Source organism: Kogia breviceps, chromosome 4 (genome assembly GCF_026419965.1).
Source record: "Kogia breviceps isolate mKogBre1 chromosome 4, mKogBre1 haplotype 1, whole genome shotgun sequence".
Taxonomy (NCBI): domain Eukaryota; kingdom Metazoa; phylum Chordata; class Mammalia; order Artiodactyla; family Physeteridae; genus Kogia; species Kogia breviceps.
In genome coordinates, this window is record NC_081313.1 from 133,319,769 (window position 1) to 133,340,405 (window position 20,637).

The 20,637-nt window shown below is 40.4% G+C and overlaps 1 protein-coding gene across 5 annotated transcripts in view; it reads right to left on the bottom strand.

The window, feature by feature from the left end:
- Positions 1–275: 275 nt before the first annotated feature.
- Positions 276–20,637, bottom strand: part of UIMC1 (ubiquitin interaction motif containing 1) — a 194,844-nt gene continuing 174,482 nt past the window's right edge. For 4 of the 5 annotated variants that reach the window (XM_067031943.1, XM_067031942.1, XM_067031941.1 and 1 more), the window contains exons 11-15: positions 6,227–6,311; positions 3,944–4,115; positions 2,489–2,552; positions 1,365–1,407; positions 371–848 (exon numbers count right to left, since the gene is read on the bottom strand). In XM_067031943.1, coding sequence (XP_066888044.1) covers positions 638–848; positions 1,365–1,407; positions 2,489–2,552; positions 3,944–4,115; positions 6,227–6,311 — 575 coding nt within the window. In that variant the 3' untranslated portion in view covers positions 371–637. Of the gene's footprint in view, positions 849–1,364; positions 1,408–2,488; positions 2,553–3,943; positions 4,116–6,226; positions 6,312–20,637 lie in introns of all 5 variants that reach the window. The other variant, XM_067031939.1, reaches the window with a different exon arrangement.

Below are 20,637 nucleotides of genomic sequence, written 5' to 3' on the forward strand. Positions count from 1 at the left end.
GAGAGAGTTCACTTACAAATTCCTGGCAAGAATGATCAGACATATCCCTCAAAGGTCCTATGCTCTGGCTGAGAATTCTTAACTGGGTGAGGCAGCAAGATGAAATGACAAGTCACTGAATGTTAAGGACAGCAGAATAGAATTCAATGCCCTGGCATCTTCCAGAATGATGTCAGAGAAAGTCAAAAGAGTAACCACACAGTGTTCAGAACAACTGTGCACTACATATTCTGTGAATATAGGCAGTATGTCAGAGACCAGTAATGGAATTCATTCCAAAACATGCAATTTATGAGTCTGAGAACTAGCTCCATAATTAAAATATCCCTCCCCTAAGCCCAGAGAAAAAAAGGAAAATCTCCATCTTATTGAAATAAGATTTCATACAAACACAGATAAATATATTTAAATTTTCTTTTTAACCATAAGTGAATTCAAAAAGACTGTTATAAAACAGAATACTACACACAGTTGTCTGTATAGCTCATAGAAAACATAAAAACCAGAACACTGAATGGGTGCTGGTGGTAGAAACTGCAGGACCAGTTCATAACAATGAACTGGAGACCACTACGGCTTAATGAACATGGCCCAACCCTATTGCTAATGGTTTTGTCAACCTTTGGACCCTAGAAATTCAGGATTTCCTCCTTCTTCCTCTGCCTGCTTTGGTCCGTGTCCGGCTACTTGACCGGACAGTAAGCTGCTTTTTAAAGTCCACTAAGCAATCTGTGGTTTCTGAAATAGAAACAAAAGACTTGATGGGAGACTCATTTAAGTCGAGATGTGCAGGAGAACTCTGCATCTCTCTGCTGCAACCTGCCTCTTCTACCCCTGGTGAAGGCACCCTAGAGAGAAGGAGAAAAAAATCAGAATTCAATATACACCTACTAATAAGCACTAAGTATGTGTACCAGGGTAATTACATATACTATTAGTTCATGTAATCTTTGGAATAATCCAATCAGATAAGTACTATCATTTCCCTTTCACAGATGAAGACACTGGGTAAATCATATACCCAAAGCTACACAGTTGGGCAGTAAGGAAATGAGGATTCAGACCCAAATCCCAAGCTGCTTGAATTTTAAGTCAGAAGACGAGGGCTGGGTGGGGATAGAGAGGCAAAGAGGAGTAAGACAGCTTTTCCTCTGCTTGTTTTGACACCATGAATGAACTGAGGCAGTTATCCAATTCTCAGCCCAGATATATGGCAGGCACAGAGTTATACAGAGAGCAGTCACACAGTTCCACAGTTTTCTACTTCAACAGTTTGAATATCACACTATACGCAGAACATAGGACCAGGGCTGTACTTCTCTAGAACTGCTGACAGCCACACTTCAATGCACACCCCAATTCACCTGAAGGCTCCTGTTTCTGAAAACTTGGTCCTTATCTCTGCATCTGTGATAGGACAGAAAAAGTAATAATGTTGTTAGTGGTGTTGTAACCATAACACTTTTCACTGATCGTGTGCTTCCTATGTCCTGGGCACTGCTCTTCATCAGGCTTATCCAGGTAGCTCAGATCCCCAATCCCCAGACCAATGGAATGTGAGCATTAGCATCCAACAGGCTTAGCTGCAAAAGTACAGAGGTGAACACTTTTGAATGAATAACCACTGAATAAATCTACTTCAAATCTGGACTTGAGGAACAAGGAGTTGCCGAGGGAAATCTGCTACCTGAAGAGATTCACAATGTGCTGACCTAAAGGCAGCAGGCTATGGGGCTCAGAGAGGCTGCCTTTTTATAGTCATCAGAAGGCACAACAGATTTGCTTGTTGGGAATGAACTATTAGAACTAGATGGGAAGCAAATCTCACCAGACCTAAGCAAAAGTTCCTCTTCCACCTACATCTAGTAAATTTTAACAACAGCAACTATTAACAACAACAACAGTAATAATAGCAGCTAAAATTTATCAAGAGCCTACTTACGTCAGGGAATATGTGTGGAGCTTTACTAGATATAATCCTTTCAATCTCTGAAGTTGGTATTACTAACTCTATGCAATGCTCTTAAACAATCCACTCTACTCCTCCTTAAATATTAGGCACAGAGACAGAATTACTTCCTACAGTCCCTCAGGAGCATAGGTTGAGACACTATGCTAAAGGTAACATGAATGATGCACAAAACATTAGGAGAGGACAGTAATGACTAGTTTTCAATGCCTATTCCTTTAGGAGGTACTTAGAGCTTATACCACATTCCCCTCTTGATTTGGAAATGTTTTTTCCCCAGTTCAAAAGGCAAGTAGAAAGTTCAAGCTTTATAGAGGCTGAAACAAAACACATGATAAATAAGACAGAGTATTTCATCTTCCCTAGGGAGAGATGACCTAGACCAAGGCTCAAAGGCTGGCTGACTGGGTCAAATGTGCACCCACATAACTCTAGCAAAAAGTCAGGGGAGTTGGTAGTGGCTATTTTTACTAGAAGGCCTCAGACAGAAGCTCAGAAAACTGGTCCTGAGATCCTCACCTGTGGTCTTGTACTCAGACTGTTCCAAGAGACTGAGGAGTCGGCCTTCATTGAAGCCTTTTTCCTGTGACAGAGAAAAATAGATGAAAGGGTTACAAAGAGAGTCTAGAATACAACTTCCTTAGCCCAGATCACACCTATCTCCAGGAGAGAAGAGGTGTAGGGGCACAGCTGTAGGAAAGTCTTTTGCTTTCTAATAAACGAGGGTACACAGTAAAAAAGCAAATATGATTAAAAGAATACATCTTTATGCCAAGAATATATCTAAGAATGGATACCAGAGTCAAGGCAAATTATTCCACCAAGATCATATTAGAGAACAGTAACCTTTGACCTATGATAGATTTGGAGAGATTTAAAATAGAAAATAACAGTTTCAAGTTAGCTTCTAGAGGCAGCGACGACAGAGAAAAAACTAGCTTTATGGTATAAGCACATACCCGTAAGCCCTAACTCCAAATTACCACCTAAACATCACCCCATTCATATAAGGAAAAGATAATTCCCCCTGATTCTTCACACTTTTCTTCATATTTTTTTTTCATCATGACAGATAATGGCTTCTCCATCTTAGTGTTCAGTGATTGCTATGTCAGTAAACCTGGGATATGGAGCTGCTGCTTTATCTTTGATCTCTAAGCCAAGACTTGCTCTTCCTGATCTCTAATCACAAAGCCCAGAGGGCATATCTTCCCAGTGACCAGGACCAGATCCTACAGTTTCCTAATAAGGCTAGGCACATGAGGTGTTCAACAGAGCTGACTGTATGTTCCTGGCAGTGGGTATACAACTGGATATACTTTCTGGAAAGTAATCTGGCAGTATGTTTCAAGAGGTTTTAAAATGTTTATACCCATTGCCCTAAGAGCTCCACTTCAGGAAATCTATTCTAAGGAAATAATCAGTGGTACAAAGACTGATTAATGTTTTAAACACAGCATTATAATACAGAAGAACTGGAAAACAATCTGAATGTCCAATAATATGAGAATGGTTAATCGACTGTGTGATACAAACATTAAGAGTAATATTTTAAAAAGTTTAAAAATAAACCCAGGAAGGTGTTTATGTTACAACTGTAAGTGTATATATACATATGCACATATAAGTATACGTATGTACACATATGTGTATATGTACAAATATAGTATGGTGTCAATTACATTTAAATGCATTAAAAAAAGACTAGAAAAAAATAGGCCAAAATACTAGAAGATGTCATCTTTGAGTAACTAACTTATGGATGATAATTTCCCAATTCTTCATACTTTTTTTTGAACTTCCCATATTTTCTACAATGAGTATATATTACTTTTTAATTAAAAGAAAAAATAATTTTAAAAAGCACAAATCCTGTTTCAAGATAAACAGAAGAAGAAGGAAGGAGGGAGGAAAAAAGCCCAGAACAGAACTGTGGAGGGTTAGGTAACCTTTCCTAAAACACTCCACACATACCTTTGGGTTCCTCAGCCGTTGTGGACGCTTCCTCTCCACAGCTGAGCATACTCTATCACTCTCTTCAGGCCCATCTCCTCGGTCACCTCTTGCAAGCTGGAGACAGGACTCTACATGACACTGATACTCTCTGAATGGGACTAGAGATTTACAGAGATAACACTTCTCATTCCTAGCCAATCAGAAGAAAGAGAGAAAAGGCAGTTTTAAGATTTGCTTTTGCCTCCTGTGCTCCTAGATATGTCTCAAATTGTGTTTTTATGTCTTAAAGTTATTCCGTGAAGAAGACATGTCAACCAAAGCAGATTCGCTCAGCAGGATCGCCAATAAAACTAACCCAATGCCAATCAAAAGGACTGAGTGATTAGTGGTTTTCCCTGGCTATTTCTCTTACCCTGCTGTTGTGGCAGTGGGATGATAATGAAATCAGCTCTTCTAACTATCTCAAACAATGCTAATTGCTCTCCAGACTTCAGTCAAACTCTTCTCAAATTAAGTGTAATCGTTTTCTTCAAAGGGAAGTTAAAATTTAGACAGAAAAGGGAACACCAAGAGCATTAAATCAAAATGACATTTTTACCACGGTAGATGAACTTGTCTGATTAGTGTATCAAGTCTGTCTATATGCTGATTTCCTTAATTCTACAACCTGCAACATCCACTAGGAAGTTACTAAAACCATGTGGTTCTGCCAGAGGCTTTTGCATAACTTCATATATACAGTTATTTTTATCTTTTTATAATCGTAGAGTTTGTGGAAAGAGAGGAAATTGTGTCCCTGAGGTAAGATTTATTAGGCATCACTAAAAATGGAATCACTGTAGACAAAGGAAGAAAATGAACATTTATGAAGTATTTTCTCTGTGGTGAGAACTGGTCCAAGGCCCTTTAAACACAATTTCTCAATTAATTGGTGGGCCCTAGTAGGAAGGTACTATTCCCCTCAAAGTCCTATAGCTAATAACTGTCAGAAGCCAGGTCTGCCTGACTCATAAAATCATCTTAGTTTTAAGAAGCTGAAGAAAACTTCCCAAAGCTTCTCCTTCTGGTCGTTGCTATTCGGTTACTACAGAAAGATTTAGATTGCCTTTAAGGAAAAATTTCTCTGGGTGGGTCTTTAAAATAGGAGAAATGAGTCTCTCAAGTAATTAATCATTACAGAGAATACAAGTAAAACTCTGACTTATGAGAAAAGCTAGACTAGTATACCTTTCAAGGTTTATTAATTAATGTAAAAAGCATTTATTAACCCCATACCCCATGAGAGACAGCAGCACTGTAAAAGAAGCATAAGTTTTTGAGTCAGGTAGACTTTGCCAGTTCTGGCCACATGATCTTAACCAGTTACGTATAATTTCTCTTCAGTTTCTACATCTATTTTTTTAAAAGAAAGAATACTACCTTATCAGCTATTGTGATAGTTACAAAGTAAATAAAGCACCCAGCACAGCGGCTGGCACATAATATTAAGAGCTCAACAAACAGATATTATTGTTATTGCTATCTCACACACATTTTATTACATGCCGGGGATATAAACATGAATGAAGGCAAGTATCTGCCTTCAAGTAACTCACAGACTAGCCACGGAGACAGAAATGTCAAAAATGAAAGGAAAAAAATTACTGCAATAGTGCGATGAATACAGTCCTAGAAAAATGACTGCATGACAGCAGGATTCCAAAAGGAGCAAGTGGAGCTCTGCTCAACTGGATTAGGGAAGGCAGCCATGAAATTTAGGGTCTAAGATAAGATTTGTGTTTCAAAGATAAATGTTTCTAATGACTAACTGCTCTAATGTATTGTTGGTGATGTCTTTACTTTCAGGAGGCAGCACTTATACCTGACCCACCCCTTGCCCCTGGCCTCCCTTTGTAACGAATGTGCTTTCTTAGTCAAGCCGCAACCCACAACCCAAGGAAGTCTTCAATATTGCCCAGCTTCTTGCAACTCAACTTCTGTACCATTACATTGCAAAATAGCTCACTGCTTCCCCAAACACCAAAGACCAATATGCAAATTCAAAGAAAACAGAAAGCTAAGAGCAATGTGGAAGTGGAGCGGGTGGCAGGGTCTTTTCAGAGTAACAAAAAGGGATACAGAGGCCACCCACCTATACTGACATAAACTGGGAATACGAAAAAGAAATACAGGCATTAAAGCAACAAAGTGATTGCCAGGCCAAAGAAACCCAGGGTAAGAGAAAAATTAGTCTCTTATTCGGTCTAAGTGATGGTATGTGTTAATAAGCAAGAGCTCTGTAAACACAGTACACCTACTTACTTGTCAATGTCTAGGGAAATTTGAGCAGCTGTCCCACTGTCACTCTTGCTCTTTCTCTTAGCCTCTTTTTGTCTCCGAGTCAACACTTTCAACAAAAAAAGAAGAAACAAAACAAAACAAAAAAAACTGTTAGTTGGCAGTAGACTCTAAATATAAAAGACAAAATGTACTTGAAGAAGAAAAGTTTAAAATCCTATTCCACTGGGAGAGGTGACTGTCTGGGAAACCTCTGCCTTTCTAGTACAGAGAATATTACTTGCATAATATGGACTGAAACTGCCAGCAGCAAGATATTCCCATATTTGCTAATGAGATCTATTTTTCCTCTACTTGCCATTAGATCTAAAGATCTAGTCCACACCAAGAAAGCTTTTTGTGTACTATCCTAACTTGCAGCACTAGGGGGAAGGATTTACACTTTCCAATTGAAAACTCTGTCTTTGTGACACATATACTCCAGTAAGATGCTTTATGATATATAGCAATGACAGCTACATCTGAGTGCCCACAGTAGCTCCAATCTTTACAAAACTCTGAAAAGTGTTCCATTTACAAATGAGAAAGTGAGAGCTCAGAACAGTTAACACAATCAGCCTTTTCCACTACACTAGGACCACCTCCTAATTCTAGTGGGTATAGACAACTTTAGTCCAAGTGGCATACAAATACTTTTCTCATAGCAAAAGGTGTCCTGTTTATAAAATCATACTCTCTTAAAGGGTCTTGGAAGTTAATTAACAACTTTTCCAGTCTTCATTCCTTGGAGTTAACAAGAACAACTGTGACCATCTCACTTCAAATATTGCCTTTGTCCCTCCTGACACCTGACATCCCCATGACAGAGAATTTAGAAAGCTTATCAGTTCACAAAATAATTTAGGTTGTGAAGCATTTACCTAGACCAGGGGTTAGCAAAATTTTTCTGTACAGGACCAGGCAGTAAATATTTTAGGCTTGGAAGGCGATATGGTCTCTGTCATAACTACTCAACTCTGCATTATAGCAGGAAGGCAGCCATAGACAACATTATAAATAACTGGGTGTGGTATGTTCCAATAAAACTTTATAAAATCTGATGTCTGACTACATTTGACTCCTGGCTAGCCATAGTTTACCTATCCTTCTAGTCCAACCTCCCACTCATATAAATGCCTCTATAAGCATCCCTGACAAGTGATTATAGGTCTCAACTATATCCATTCACTGAGAAGAATTCACTTCCTCCTAGGGAAACCCATTCTACTGCTACACAACAATTCTGGCTTAATCTGCATTTACTGGAGGCTGTATGAATAAGTTTACCCCCTTTTCCACAAGTCAGCTCTTTGAACACTTAACAAGCTGCATTACAATCTTGGTTTTACTCAGTTGTCTGACCCACTAAAATGTAACCACCTTCAAAACAGGTACTATATCTAGTCATTAAGCCAATCACTAATAAGACTTGGACTGCAGATCCTTTGAGGGCCTAGGGTAGCTCTAATCCTTTTAATGACCCTCTGGAGACTGGTATTATTATTCTGCCCTATTTTAAATGTATGAAAACAAACTCAAAGGAATTGACTTTGCCAAGCTATCACAACTAGTAAGAAGAACCCAGAACAGAGTCTAGATCTGTCTGATTCCTATACCGATGTTTTACCTTCCTAGTTAACCTCCTCTACATACACCCCAATTTGTCAGTCTTTTATGTGTGGCACCCCCAAATGGACCCAATATTCCAACAAGCAGTCTGACCAGTAAAGAGAACACAAGAACCACAAGCTGCTTTGTCTGGACTCATATGCTACTAATTCAGCCAAGGCTGTGTTTACTTTATTGACAATCCTGGTATTCTACTGGCTTAAATTGAGCATAAAGGCAATTAAGATCTATCCCCTATCCTCCCAAATTATCTTCAAAAATGTTATCAAGACAGGTCTCCTAATTCTTTACTTGGGTAACTAAGTTGCTGGGTATGTTTCCCCTTTAACAGGACTTTATATTTATCCCTATTCTTTTTTTTTTTTTTTTTTTGGTGGTACATGGGCCTCTCACTGCTGTGGCCTCTCCCATTGTGGAGCACAGGCTCTGGACGCACAGGCTCAGTGGCCATGGCCCATGGGCCCAGCCACTCTGCGGCATGTGGGATCCTCCCGGACCAGGGCACGAACCCATGTCTCCTGCATCGGCAGGCGGACTCTCAACCACTGCGCCACCAGGGGAGCCCTATCCCTATTCTTTTCAGTTGAACATTCCAGTCAGTTGAGATCATCTGAAGTCTTGATTCTGTCATCTGATGTTATTAACTCTCTCTTCCAGCTTTGTGTCATCTGCATATATGACAAGCATGCTTTCTACATGTTCATCCAAGTCACTGGGGAAAAGTAACTGTTAATGATACGGCCAAGGACACAGAAAACCATGGCATGTTACCAGAGAAGCCTGTCTTCCCCTAGTCCAAATTTCCTTTAAATACTTAATCAGGCAAATATTTATTGAGAATCTTCAATGTGTGAGTTTGGGGAGATATAGGAAATTATGAGGCATGGTTCTTGCTCTTAAGGAGCTTACAATTTACTAAGGGAGAGAGCACATACATTCAAATAACTATAATACAAGGTGTAAAGAGATACATATAATAAAACATGATCATACACAGAAGCAACTATTAATAATGTCTTATCTCTAGGGAGAATGACAGGGACACCCGGGGACTGCAAGAGGAGACAGGCATATTTTTCACTATATAGTTTTCTGTACTATTGAATTAAAAATTAAAAGGGCTAGTATTTACCTGAAGAAAATAAAAACGCTAATTCGAAAAGATATATGCGCCACAAGTTCATTGCAGCATTATTTACAATAGCCAAGATATGGAAGCAACCTAAGTATCCATCAACAGATGAATGGATAAAGAAGAGGTGATACACATACACACACACACACACACACACACACACACACACACACACACACGCACACTGGAATATTACTCAGGCATAAAAAAAATCTTGCCATTTGCAACAACATAGATGGACCCAGAGCGTATCATACAAAGTGAAATAAGTCAGACAAAGACAAATACTATATGATTTCACTTATATGTGGAATATAAAAAGCAAAACAAATGAACAAACATAACAAAACAGAAACAGAGTTGTAAATATGGAGAACAAACAGGTAGTTGCCAGGGAGGTGGGGGGGGGTGGCTGTGGGGGGAGGAGAGAGATTGGTGAGGGAGATTAAGAAGCACAAACTTCCAGTTAAAAAATAAATGAATCACGGGTATGAAAAAAAAAATTCAAAGGGAGAAAAAGAGATCAGGTTACAGCAAGGTCTTAGGCACAGTTAGAGTAGATGATCTATTTCTAAGGTTCCCTCCAACCCAGAGATTTTATAAATAAAGTACTGCAGGAGAAAAACATCCTGGACATAGTTGTATAACCACCTTCAAAATCCACCTCCTATTCTATCAGCCAGCCCACATTTCTCCATCTTATGTACAAGGACTTTATGAGAGATTTTATCAAGTGCCTTGCTGAAATCAATTCTTAAAATGTTTGCATCTCTGATTACAGAAACCTCTAAGGGTTGTTTTTTTTTTCCCCCTCTCTCTCTATTTATTACCCATTTTGACTACCAAGTATTTTTCCCAAAAGAAATACTTGGAAACCACTCCACAGACAGGGCTGGAAAAGGAATTAATTGCTTATAGCACTTTATATATACCTCTGCACTTAGCACATTTGTTATTTTATATGTCAGTCTCCTTTCTACATCACACAACCTTCTGAATTCAGAGATTCTACGTTTTGTCTTGATCTCTTCACCATCCCCAGCAGAGTCTAGCATAGATTAGATGCTAATAAATATTTTTCAATTTAAATCATAGCAATGGATTCACAGGAAAAATGGGCTCTTGTTTTATGAGAACCTTCTCTGTGTCAGGGACTTAAAAAACATAATCTCTAATCCTTACAACAGTCCTGGCAAGGCATATATTGCTAACTCTATTTTACAGATGATGGAATAAATTGACCAAGATCACAAAGCTAAAATAACATAGAAATATGGCACCAGAAATGCAATATGAGCTTTACTTTAAAGAAATATATGTTCTTCTACAAGAGCAGGCTGCTCTCCAGGGAAATAAGAGGGTAAAGGGAAAGAGAAAAAGAGGGTAAGAGGGAAGAGAGAAAGTGATAAGTGGTAAGTGGGCAGGTGGAAAAGAGACTGGGCAGACGGTTGACACTTATATGCTAATTCTATTATTAAATGTTATGATCAGGGCAGACTGGACTGGCCCTTGCAGCTACATTTTTCGTTTAAAAACTACAAAGAAGAAAGGTGTAAGTTGCTCTAAAGGAGTCTGCTACTCTGGTTTATGAGTGTTGAGTGAGCCATTTTAACTAAGCTGCAGGCAAAGAATTTAGTATGAAACTTAAATCCAAAAACTTAGTTGCTGGTGACAACAGCCAAAGATTTCAGAAGGGAACAATGGAGTCTGAAGACAACTACCAGGAAAGCAACCACCTGGGCAAGGTATGCAAAACAGAAAGGAGGAACATCACTGAGAGCTGAGAGAGCCACCTATAAACCTTCTACCATTAACTCAGGCCTTTATATACCACTGGATGGAAAATGCCCTAAGGAACTGCTCTTGGGACTTGGCTTGGCACTGTTAAGATACAAAGAAGCAGTGGCACACAGCAGAATAATGTGTACCAACTTTAGAGTTGGACAAAATGGTCTCCAAGCTAGGACTCAACTAGCTGTGTTCCCTTAGGCAAGTTAATTAAGCTCTCTGAGTATCAGGTGACTTACCCACAAAATGACATGATAATAGCATCTATCTTCATGGGTTTTGGTAAGGATCACATCAAATAATCCAAATAAGTTGTAAGAGTGTTCAGCCCACAGAAAGCACTCAGATTATCATTAGTTGTTTATTATTATATAATTCTCATTATTAGTCTTCCAAATTTATTTCTTAGTCTTAGCCAAAGATTTAAGCCCATCTTTAGAACACACCTACCAGCCTGTCTATAATTTGCCTTAGGTCTTAGTCTTAAGTGATTCCCATACTAATTTGTACAAACAAAATGACCAAGTAAATAACCAAAGCATTTCAGAACAATTACCAATACTATGTAAACATCAGCACACTTATTTCCAAACCCCTAAGTAGACAAGCAATCAAAAACAAAAATGTATGGCCTTGAACTGTAAACAGTGAAGACAATGGCTCCCTGAGTTAAGTGAAAATTATATATACAAAGAAGAGAGATTTGGCAGAATGACAGTGGTTTGTCTCCCTCAACCTCAAAACCACATCAGCAGAAAATAATGGGAGGCCACAGAGTTGTTTATGTTCCTGCTAAGACCGCCAATCCTCCAGTTTAGCACTTTCTCAGTGCAATGTTAGAGGAAAAAGGGAAGGCCTGCTCCACCTGCATGTTGCCTGCCTCAATGCTGCCAGCCTTCCCTACAAGAGTAGTCCCAACAAAAAGGATATCAATAGAACTAACCATTATCTACCATTCTGAGACATGTGGCTATTTAAATTTAAAACTTAATTAGAATTAAATGTAATTTATTTATTTTTCTTTTTTAAAATAAATTTATTTTATTTTATTTATTTTTGGCTGCATTGGGTCTTCACTGCTGCACACGGGCTTTCTCTACTCGTGGTGAGTGGGGGCTACTCTTCATTGTGGTGCACGGGCTTCTCATTGCGGTGGCTTCTCTTGTTGCGGGGCATAGGCTCTAGGTGCACAGGCTTCAGTAGTTGTGGCTCACAGGTTCTAGAGTGCAGGCTCAGTAGTTGTGGTACACAGGCTTAGTTGCTCTGTGGCATGTGGGTGGGATCTTCCTGGACCAGGGCTCGAACCCGTGTCCCCTGCATTGGCAGGTGGATTCTTAACCACTGCACCACCAGGGAAGACCCCTAAATGTAATTTAAAATTCAGCTCTTCATCACATGAATTATACATTTCAAGCATTCAACAGCCACATGTGACTAGAGGCTATCATGTTTGAGTCTACTAATAAAGAACATTTCTGTCACTGCAGACAGTTCCACTGACTTGCACTGCAGAGATAAACAGGACTAATTCTATCTTGCCTTAAATCTGTTTACCTTGGACACCCCCAAGAAATTCAAAGCTTCCCATAGCTTCTCTCACCACCTAGATTCTCATCCCACGACTCTAATCCATCATCTGGGGGCACTTTTCTAATATGACTCAGTCTCCCACTCCTGCTCTCAAAATGACTCTGCCCTCTGGAATTTGGGTCAGTGATGAAAAAATTCCTCGACATTCTTAACCCTCTCTGTGGAAGTTCTATTCATCTTCTTGCTCGAACTGAAAGATGGCTGTCCTCTGAGCGTACTGCTTCTCCTTGTTCCTTCTCAGGTACTGGGCTGTTTCTTCTTCCTTACAACACAATACCACTGACCTGGAGGTGGGGTAAATATCCTCTTACTCCTCATTGTTGCTTCCAGAATACTGGAAAATCTAATTTGAAGCACAAACCATTCTGCTACGCCTGCTACTCCACCTTGAAGAAGTCATCTACTATCCTCCTGGTCGCCCACCCCACCCCCTTTCCTGGCCATTCGTTGAAAATTTTAACATATCACTTGCTGTCTTTCTTTTTGCCAGTCTTGCCATCATTCTTGATGATTTTAATATGTACATATTAGACTGAAGAATATGAAAGTTGCAGTTTCTATAGTTCAACCTAAGCTGTGATTTATTCAGTATCTGTCCTCTCACTTCCTTTACCTTTTTGCTATTAGCTCCCATGGATCATACCATCTCAGCCTTTCTCAAGTGGGATTTCTGAGAGAGCAGTAAGCCTAATGTCCTCAGGCATCCATTGTATGTAATACATTAACCTCTGTCCTCTGCATCTAGAATAGTACCAACCAGTTATGTACCATCCTTGGGAGAAGTAAGGAAAACATTCAGTTCATTTTCTGTGTTCTGTGGTTCCAGTGAGGAACCCTGACTGAGCCTGTCAATAATAATCATGCCACTTCCAAGATCACCGCCACCTATCTTTTCCAACTCACTCCTTCTAATACCCTAACTTCAATAATCCTTCAGTCCCACTAGGATGTCTAATTCCAGGCTATCACCTTTTCAATGTCCATCATCCTGTCATGTCCTCACTTTCCTTCTTACCTAACTTAGATCTCATGGTTATTCTACCAACCATTCCCCTGAATATTTTCTCAACTTATTTCTAATTTCTATTGTACTCCCTAGCAAAACCCAATTTTGGTTAAATCCAATTCTCCACCTATTATGTGTCCCTACCTAAGCAGCACAATAGTGCTGACGGTGCTCACATTATATTTAAGACCAAAAACCTCAAGTGGCCCCTCAATACAGCCTAGCAATCCTAATATGTCTCCATAGTCAGTTTATTGTTCTACTCTCCCAGAGATTGTTTCACCTCTTCTCTGCTATCTTCAAACTTTCAATATCCATCCTGACTCTGCTGTCACTATTCTTTTTTGTTTCAATATAATACTTTTATTGAGATAAAGTTACATATTATATAATTCACTGAATTACAGTTCATGGCTCTTAGTTTATTCTTAGTATATTCACAGAGTTGTGCAACTATCACCACTACCAATTTTATAACATTTTCATTAACTAAAAAAGAAACAGGTTCCCATTAGCAGTCATTCTCCTTTTCCCCCCAGGATCCCAGCCCTAGGCAACCACTAATCTGCTTTCTGTCTCTATGTATTTGCCTATTCTGGACGTGTCTTATAAATGGAATCATACAATATGTGGGCTTTTGTGACTGACTTCTTTCACTTAACATATGTTTTCATCTATATCATAGCATGTAACAGTACTTCATTCCTTTTTTTCTCATAGCAGCTGCACCATTTTACATTCCCACCAACAGTGTACCCGGGTTCCAATTTCTCCACATTTTTACCAACATTTGTTATTTTCATTTGTTAAATAGCCATTCTAGTGGGGATGAAGTGGTATCTCATAGTTTCGACTCACATTTCCTTAATGATTAACTATGTTGATCATCTTTTCATGTGCTTGCTGGCAATTTGTATATATTCTTAGGGAAAATGCCTATGCAATTGTTTTGTTTTAACTGAGTCCTTTTTGTTGTTGAGTGGTAAGAATTTTGTATATGTTCTGAAACCTAGACATTTATCAGATATATGATTTATAAATATTTTCTCCCATTCTGTAGGTTTTCTTTTCACTTTCTTGATAGTGTTCTTCGATGCACAACAGTTTAAATTTTGATGGAGTCCAATTTATCTATTTTTTTCTTTTGTTGCTTGTGCTTTTGGTGTCATATCTAAGAATCCACTGCCAAATCTAAGGTCATGAAAATTTATCCCTAGGGACTTCCCTGGCGGTCCAGCAGTTAATACTCTCTGTTTCCAATGCAGGGGATGCAGGTTCAATCCCGGGTCAGGAAACTGAGAACCCACATGCCGCGTGGTGTGGTCAAATAAATAAATAAATAAAATTGACAAAGGAATTGTTAAAAAAAAAAAAAATTTACCCTTAAGAGAATTTTATAGTTTTAGTATTTACATTTAGGTCTTCAATACATTTTTTGTATATGGTGTGAGGTAGGTGTTCAATTTCTTCTTTTGCATGTGGATATTAAGTGGTCCCAGCACCATTTCTTGAAAAGACATATTTTCCCCCACTGAATTGTAAGTGCTAAGTGGGCTTAGGCAGAAACCTAACTCAAAGTTGCCTTTATTCATCTCGACCCTCATTTGATTCTTTCACCAGAAGATTCTCAAATCTGTCCACTCCCATGACACTGCTTCATTACTTGTCTCCTTATTTCTAATCTCAATCCCTCTAGTCTGTCTACCATACTGATCCAAGAATAACTTAGGCCCACCATTACCAGTTGGCAGTAGCCAGGAAGACTTCCCTGATCCAAGAAGGCCCCAATCTTTACATCTGAACAGGACCCTACATGCATACATCACAGTATTTCTCACACAACATTTTAATTATTGCTGTACCTATTTATTTCCCCCAGCATACTGTTTTCTTAATCACTTCAGTATTCCACATTCCTGGCATAAAACTGACGCTCGATATAAATGTGTATTTTAAAAATAATTTTTATTTTTATTTTATTTATTTATTTATTTATTTTTTGCGGTACGCGGGCCTCTCACTGTTGTGGCCTCTCCCATTGCGGAGTACAGGCTCCGGACGCGCAGGCTCAGCGGCCATGGCTCACGGGCCCCGCCACTCCGCAGCATGTGGGATCTTCCGGGGCCGGGGCACGAACCTACGTCCCCTGCAACGGCAGGCGGACTCTCAACCATTGCGCCACCAGGGAAGCCCTATTTTTATTTTTAATTTATTTATTTTTGGCTACGTTGGGCCTTCATTGCTGCGTGTGGGCTTTCTCTAGTTGTGGCAAGTGGGGGCTTCCTTGCGGTGCACAGGCTTCTCATTGTGGCGGCTTCTCTTGTTGCGGAGCACAGGCTCTAGGGCGCATGGGCTTCAGTAGTTGTGGCGCACAGGCTCCAGTTGTGGCTCATGGGCTCCAGAGCTCAGGCTCAGTAGTTGTGACACACAGGCTTACTTGCTCTGCAGCATTGGGATCTTCCCGAACCAGGGCTCGAACCCGTGTTCCCTGCACTGGCAGGCGGATTCCCAACCACTGAGAAACCAGGGAAGCCCTTAAATGTATATTTAATGAATCAATTTGTAGTTTCTTATTCACAAGTTCAGTGGAATCTTTTCCTGGCTTTAAGAACAACAGAATATTTTTATAACTTAGATGAAAATGTCTCTTCAGCTTCATTTGAAATACTCGTGAAATAAAAAGACCCTATATACCTCATTCCATTCAATAAACAAATTCTTATTCTCTCAGGTACTAGACTTAATAACTTTATTCTACTAGTGATAGCTTCTAACTAAAAAATCCTAATGACTATGTGATACTTCCTAAGTATAATCAACCCTAAAAAAGGCACGCATCACTAGGTCCAATAAACAGATGAACAAATAAAGGCTCAGAGGCTTCAGTCCTGTAACTACCTGGGCTAAGATACGATTCCAAGTCTGTTAGACTCCAAAGCCAGTACCACAATACCAAACTGCCCTCTTTGTTGCAGAGAAGCCACACAAGCGCCCTGTCCCTACTCAAGTTGTAGCAATTTCCTTTCAAGTTTAGAGATAAGCTTGCTTTCTCAAAAGGTACACTTGAATGTTGAGCTCTTGACCTTAGTCTTTACTGCTGCTGTAGCTGACCCCTGCATTGGAAGTGTTAGCCTGGTTTCCTCAACACTTTTCCATAGAAGGCAAAAGTACTCATATAAAAATATGCTTGGGGGGCTTTCCTGGTGGCGCTGTGGTTGAGAGTCTGCCTGCCAATGCAGGGGATACGGGTTTGTGCCCCAGTCCAGGAAGATCCCACATGCCGCAGAACAGCTGGGCCTGTGAGCCATGGCCGCTGAGCCTGTGCTCCGCAACGGGAGAGGCCACAATAGTGAGAGGCCTGTGTACCGCAAACAAACAAACAAACAAACAAACAAACAAAGCTTGGAGCTTCCTTTGTGGCACAGTGGTTAAGAATCTGCCTGCCAGGACTTCCCTGGTGGCGCAGTGGTTGAGAATCCGCCTGCCGATGCTGGGGACACGGGTTCGTGCCCCGGTCTGGGAAGATCCCACATGCCGCGGAGCGGCTGGGCCCGTGAACCATGGCCACTGAGCATGTGCATCCGGAGCCTGTGCTCTGCAACGGGAGAGGCCACAACAGTGAGAGGCCCGCGTACCACAAAAAAAAAAAAAAAAAAAAAAAAAAAAGAATCTGCCTGCCAATGCAGGGGACACAGGTTCAAGCCCTGGTCCGGGAAGATCCCACATGCCGCGGAGCAACTAAGCCCGTGCACCACAACTACTGAGCCCGCCTGCTGCAACTACTGAAGCCCGTGCGCCTAGAGCCCATGCTCCACAACAAGAGAAGCCACAGCAACAAGCAGCCCATGCACTGCAATGAAGAGCAGCCCCTGCTCGCCGCAACTAGAGAAAAGCCCATGTTCAGCAACCAAGACCCAACATAGCCAAAAATAAATAAATTTAAAAAAAAAAAAAAAAGCTTGGCAGTGCCCCCACCACCCTGAGACTTCAAGGAAAGAATTAATACTGAGAAAAATCCTTAAACCATAAACTCCTACTTAGGATATAGAAATAAAGGGTCTAAACCCATTATATTTTTATGAACAAAATTCCTCAATCTATGAGGTACTGAATAATTTAGAGACCTGAGAAAAACAGTCACTTGTCTAGCTCCTACTAATACTTGTGCATAATATTTATAGCACAATCTTTTGCTTTAACAGCAGGCATTTTTATTTAAGCAGTTTGACAATATATATATAGAATTTTTAAATAATTCATATTTTCTGACCCATGAATTAAAATTTGGGAATCTACTCTGAGGGAATCATCTGCATTTAGACAAGATCATAAGACAATATTTTATCAAAGCATTATTTATAACAATGAAAATTTTAAACAAACAATGTTCAAATACAGAATGAAATACTATGCAGAAATTCAAAATAAAGACTGAAAGGAAATACACCAAATTATTAACTGTAATTGGGGTAGGGGAATTAGGGGGGTGGTTATTTTTGGATGATTATCTTTCTATGTTGCAATTTTTTTCAATGAGCATAGACTACTCTTACAATTTAAAAAATTATTTTAATATTGAGAGACACCCCTAATGAAATAACAGATATGGGCAATGATCATCAATGACTATTAGCTGAAAGCTGGGCTTTCTAATGGATGGATTAGGCTGATCCCACTAGTCAATCTTAACACCATAAAAGAAAGACAACCAGACAGTATGTTTCTCACAATCTGATGCAGTATGAAATATATAATACCACCTATGACTACTCTTGTCAAAAAAAAAATCTAAACTGAATCTGATCAAGCCTCAAATCAAAATAGAAGTTTCCAGAAATTATAGTTTAGAACAGGAGACCATGGGCAGCGGAGTCGAGATGGTGGAGTAGGAGGACACAGAGTTCATGTCTCCTCACAACTAGGGCACCTATCAGGTGCTGGTGGGGGACCCTGGACACCTAAGAGGACGGGAGGAACCCCTGTGAGACCAGGTAGGATGTGGTAGGGAGAGGGGGTAGAAGTGGAGGTCGGATGGGGCTGGCATTCCTGAGGGGTAGTTAGGGGAGGGGAGAGGTTCCCGTGTCTGGAGGAGCCCACTCATGCGAGGGGAACAGCAGGGACAGGGAGAGACCTTCGGGGTATCGGAGGGTAACTCAGCCAGCGTTTCCCCTGCCCGCTCAGGCCCCAGTGAGCCTGCTGGGATCCCGGGCCTGAACCTCTGCCCTCTGGGGCGCCCTCCGGCCACACTGAGCCTAAGCCCCGTCCCCCCCACCTCCCAGGGCCTTTTCCAGTTGTGCAGGTCCTGCGCCTAGGCCCCGCATCCCCCGCCAAGGCCTCTTCTGGCTGCACAGGTCCTGAGCCTAAGCCCCCCTGCCAAACCCCAATGCCAAGGCCTTTTCTGGCTTTTTTTTTTTTTTTGCTGTTGTGGTTCTGTTATGCTTTGTTATTGTTGTTTCATTTATATATGTTTTTTCTAATATATCTTTTATTTTTCTAGTTTTACTTTATTTTTTATTCTTTGTTATTGTTCTGCTCCTTTCTGTTTGTTGCCTTTTTTTTTTCCTGCTGCACCACATGGCTTGCAGGATCCTGGTTCCCAGGCCAGGGGTCAGGCCTGAGCTTCTGTGGTGGGAGCACCAAGTCCAACTGCTGGACTAACAGAGAACCTCAGAACACAGGGAATACTCATCAGTGTGAGGTCTCCTGGAGTTCCTCATCTCAGAACCAAGACCCGGCTCTACCCAACTGCCTGCAAACTCCAGTGCTGGACGCCTCAGGCCAAACAACCAGCAAGACAGGAACACAGCCACACCCATCAAAAATAACAAAGAAAGAGATAACAAAAAAATATGTTACAGATGAAGGAATAAGGTAAAAACCTACGAGACCAAATAAATGAAGAGGAAATACTCAACTTACCTGAAAAAGAATTAAGAGTCATGATAGTAAAGATAATCCAAAATCTCAGAAATAGAATGGAGGCATGGATCAAGAAAACACAAGAAATGTTTAACAAGAGCCTAGAAGAAATAAAGAACGAACAGTGATGGGGACTTCCCTGGTGGCACAGTGGTTGGGACTTTGCCTGTCAACACAAGGGACACGGGTTCGAGCCCTGGTCCAGGAAGATCCCACATGCCACAGAGCAACTAAGCTCATGCACCACAACTACTGAGCCTGAGCTCTGGAGCCCGTGAGCCACCACTACTGAGCCCAAGTGCCACAACTACTGAAGCCCACATGCCTAGAGCCCGTGCTCCGCAACAAGAGAAGTCACCACCATGAGAAGCCTGCACACCACAACGAAGAATAGCCCCTGCTCGCCACAACTAGAGAACGCCTGTGCGCAGCAATGATAAATAAATAAATAAATAAATTTAAAAAGAACAAACAGTGATGAATAACACAATAACTGAAATGGAAAATACACTAGAAGGAATCGATAGCAGAATAACTGAAACAGAAGAACAAATAAGTGAGCTGAAGATAGAATGGTGGAAATAACTGCCGAGGAGCAGAATAAAGAAAAAACAATGAAAAGAAATGAGGACAGCCTCAGAGACCTCTGGGACAACATTAAACACACCAACATTCGAACTATAGGGTCCCAGAAGCCGAAGAGAAATAGAAAGGGTCTGAGAAAATATGTGAAGAGATTATAGTTGAAAACTTCCCTATCATGGGAAAAGAAATAGTCACCCAAGTCCAAGAAGTGCAGAGAGCCACAAACAGGATAAACTCAAGGAGAAAAACACCAAGACACATATTAATCAAACAAACAAAAATTAAGTTCAAAGAAAAAACATTAAAAGCAGCAAGGAAAAAGCAACAAATAACATACAAGGAAATTACCATAAGGTTATCAGCTGATTTTTCAGCAGAAACTCTGAGGGCCACGAGGGAGTGGCAGGATATATTTAAAGTAATGAAAAGAAAAAACCTACAATCAAATACCAACATTATTCTACCTAGCAAGGATCTCACTCATTCAGATTTGATGGAGAAATAAAAAGCTTACAGACAAGCAAAAGCTAAGAGAATTCAGCACCACCAAATCAGCTTTAAAACAAATGCTAAAGGAACTTCTCTAGGTGGGAAACACAAGAGAAGAAAAAGACCCACAAAAACAAACCCCAAACAATTAAGAAAATGGTAACAGAAACATACATCTAGATAATTACCTTGAACATAAATGGATTAAATGCTCCAACCAAGGCACCGGCTCGCTGAATGGACACAAAAACAAGA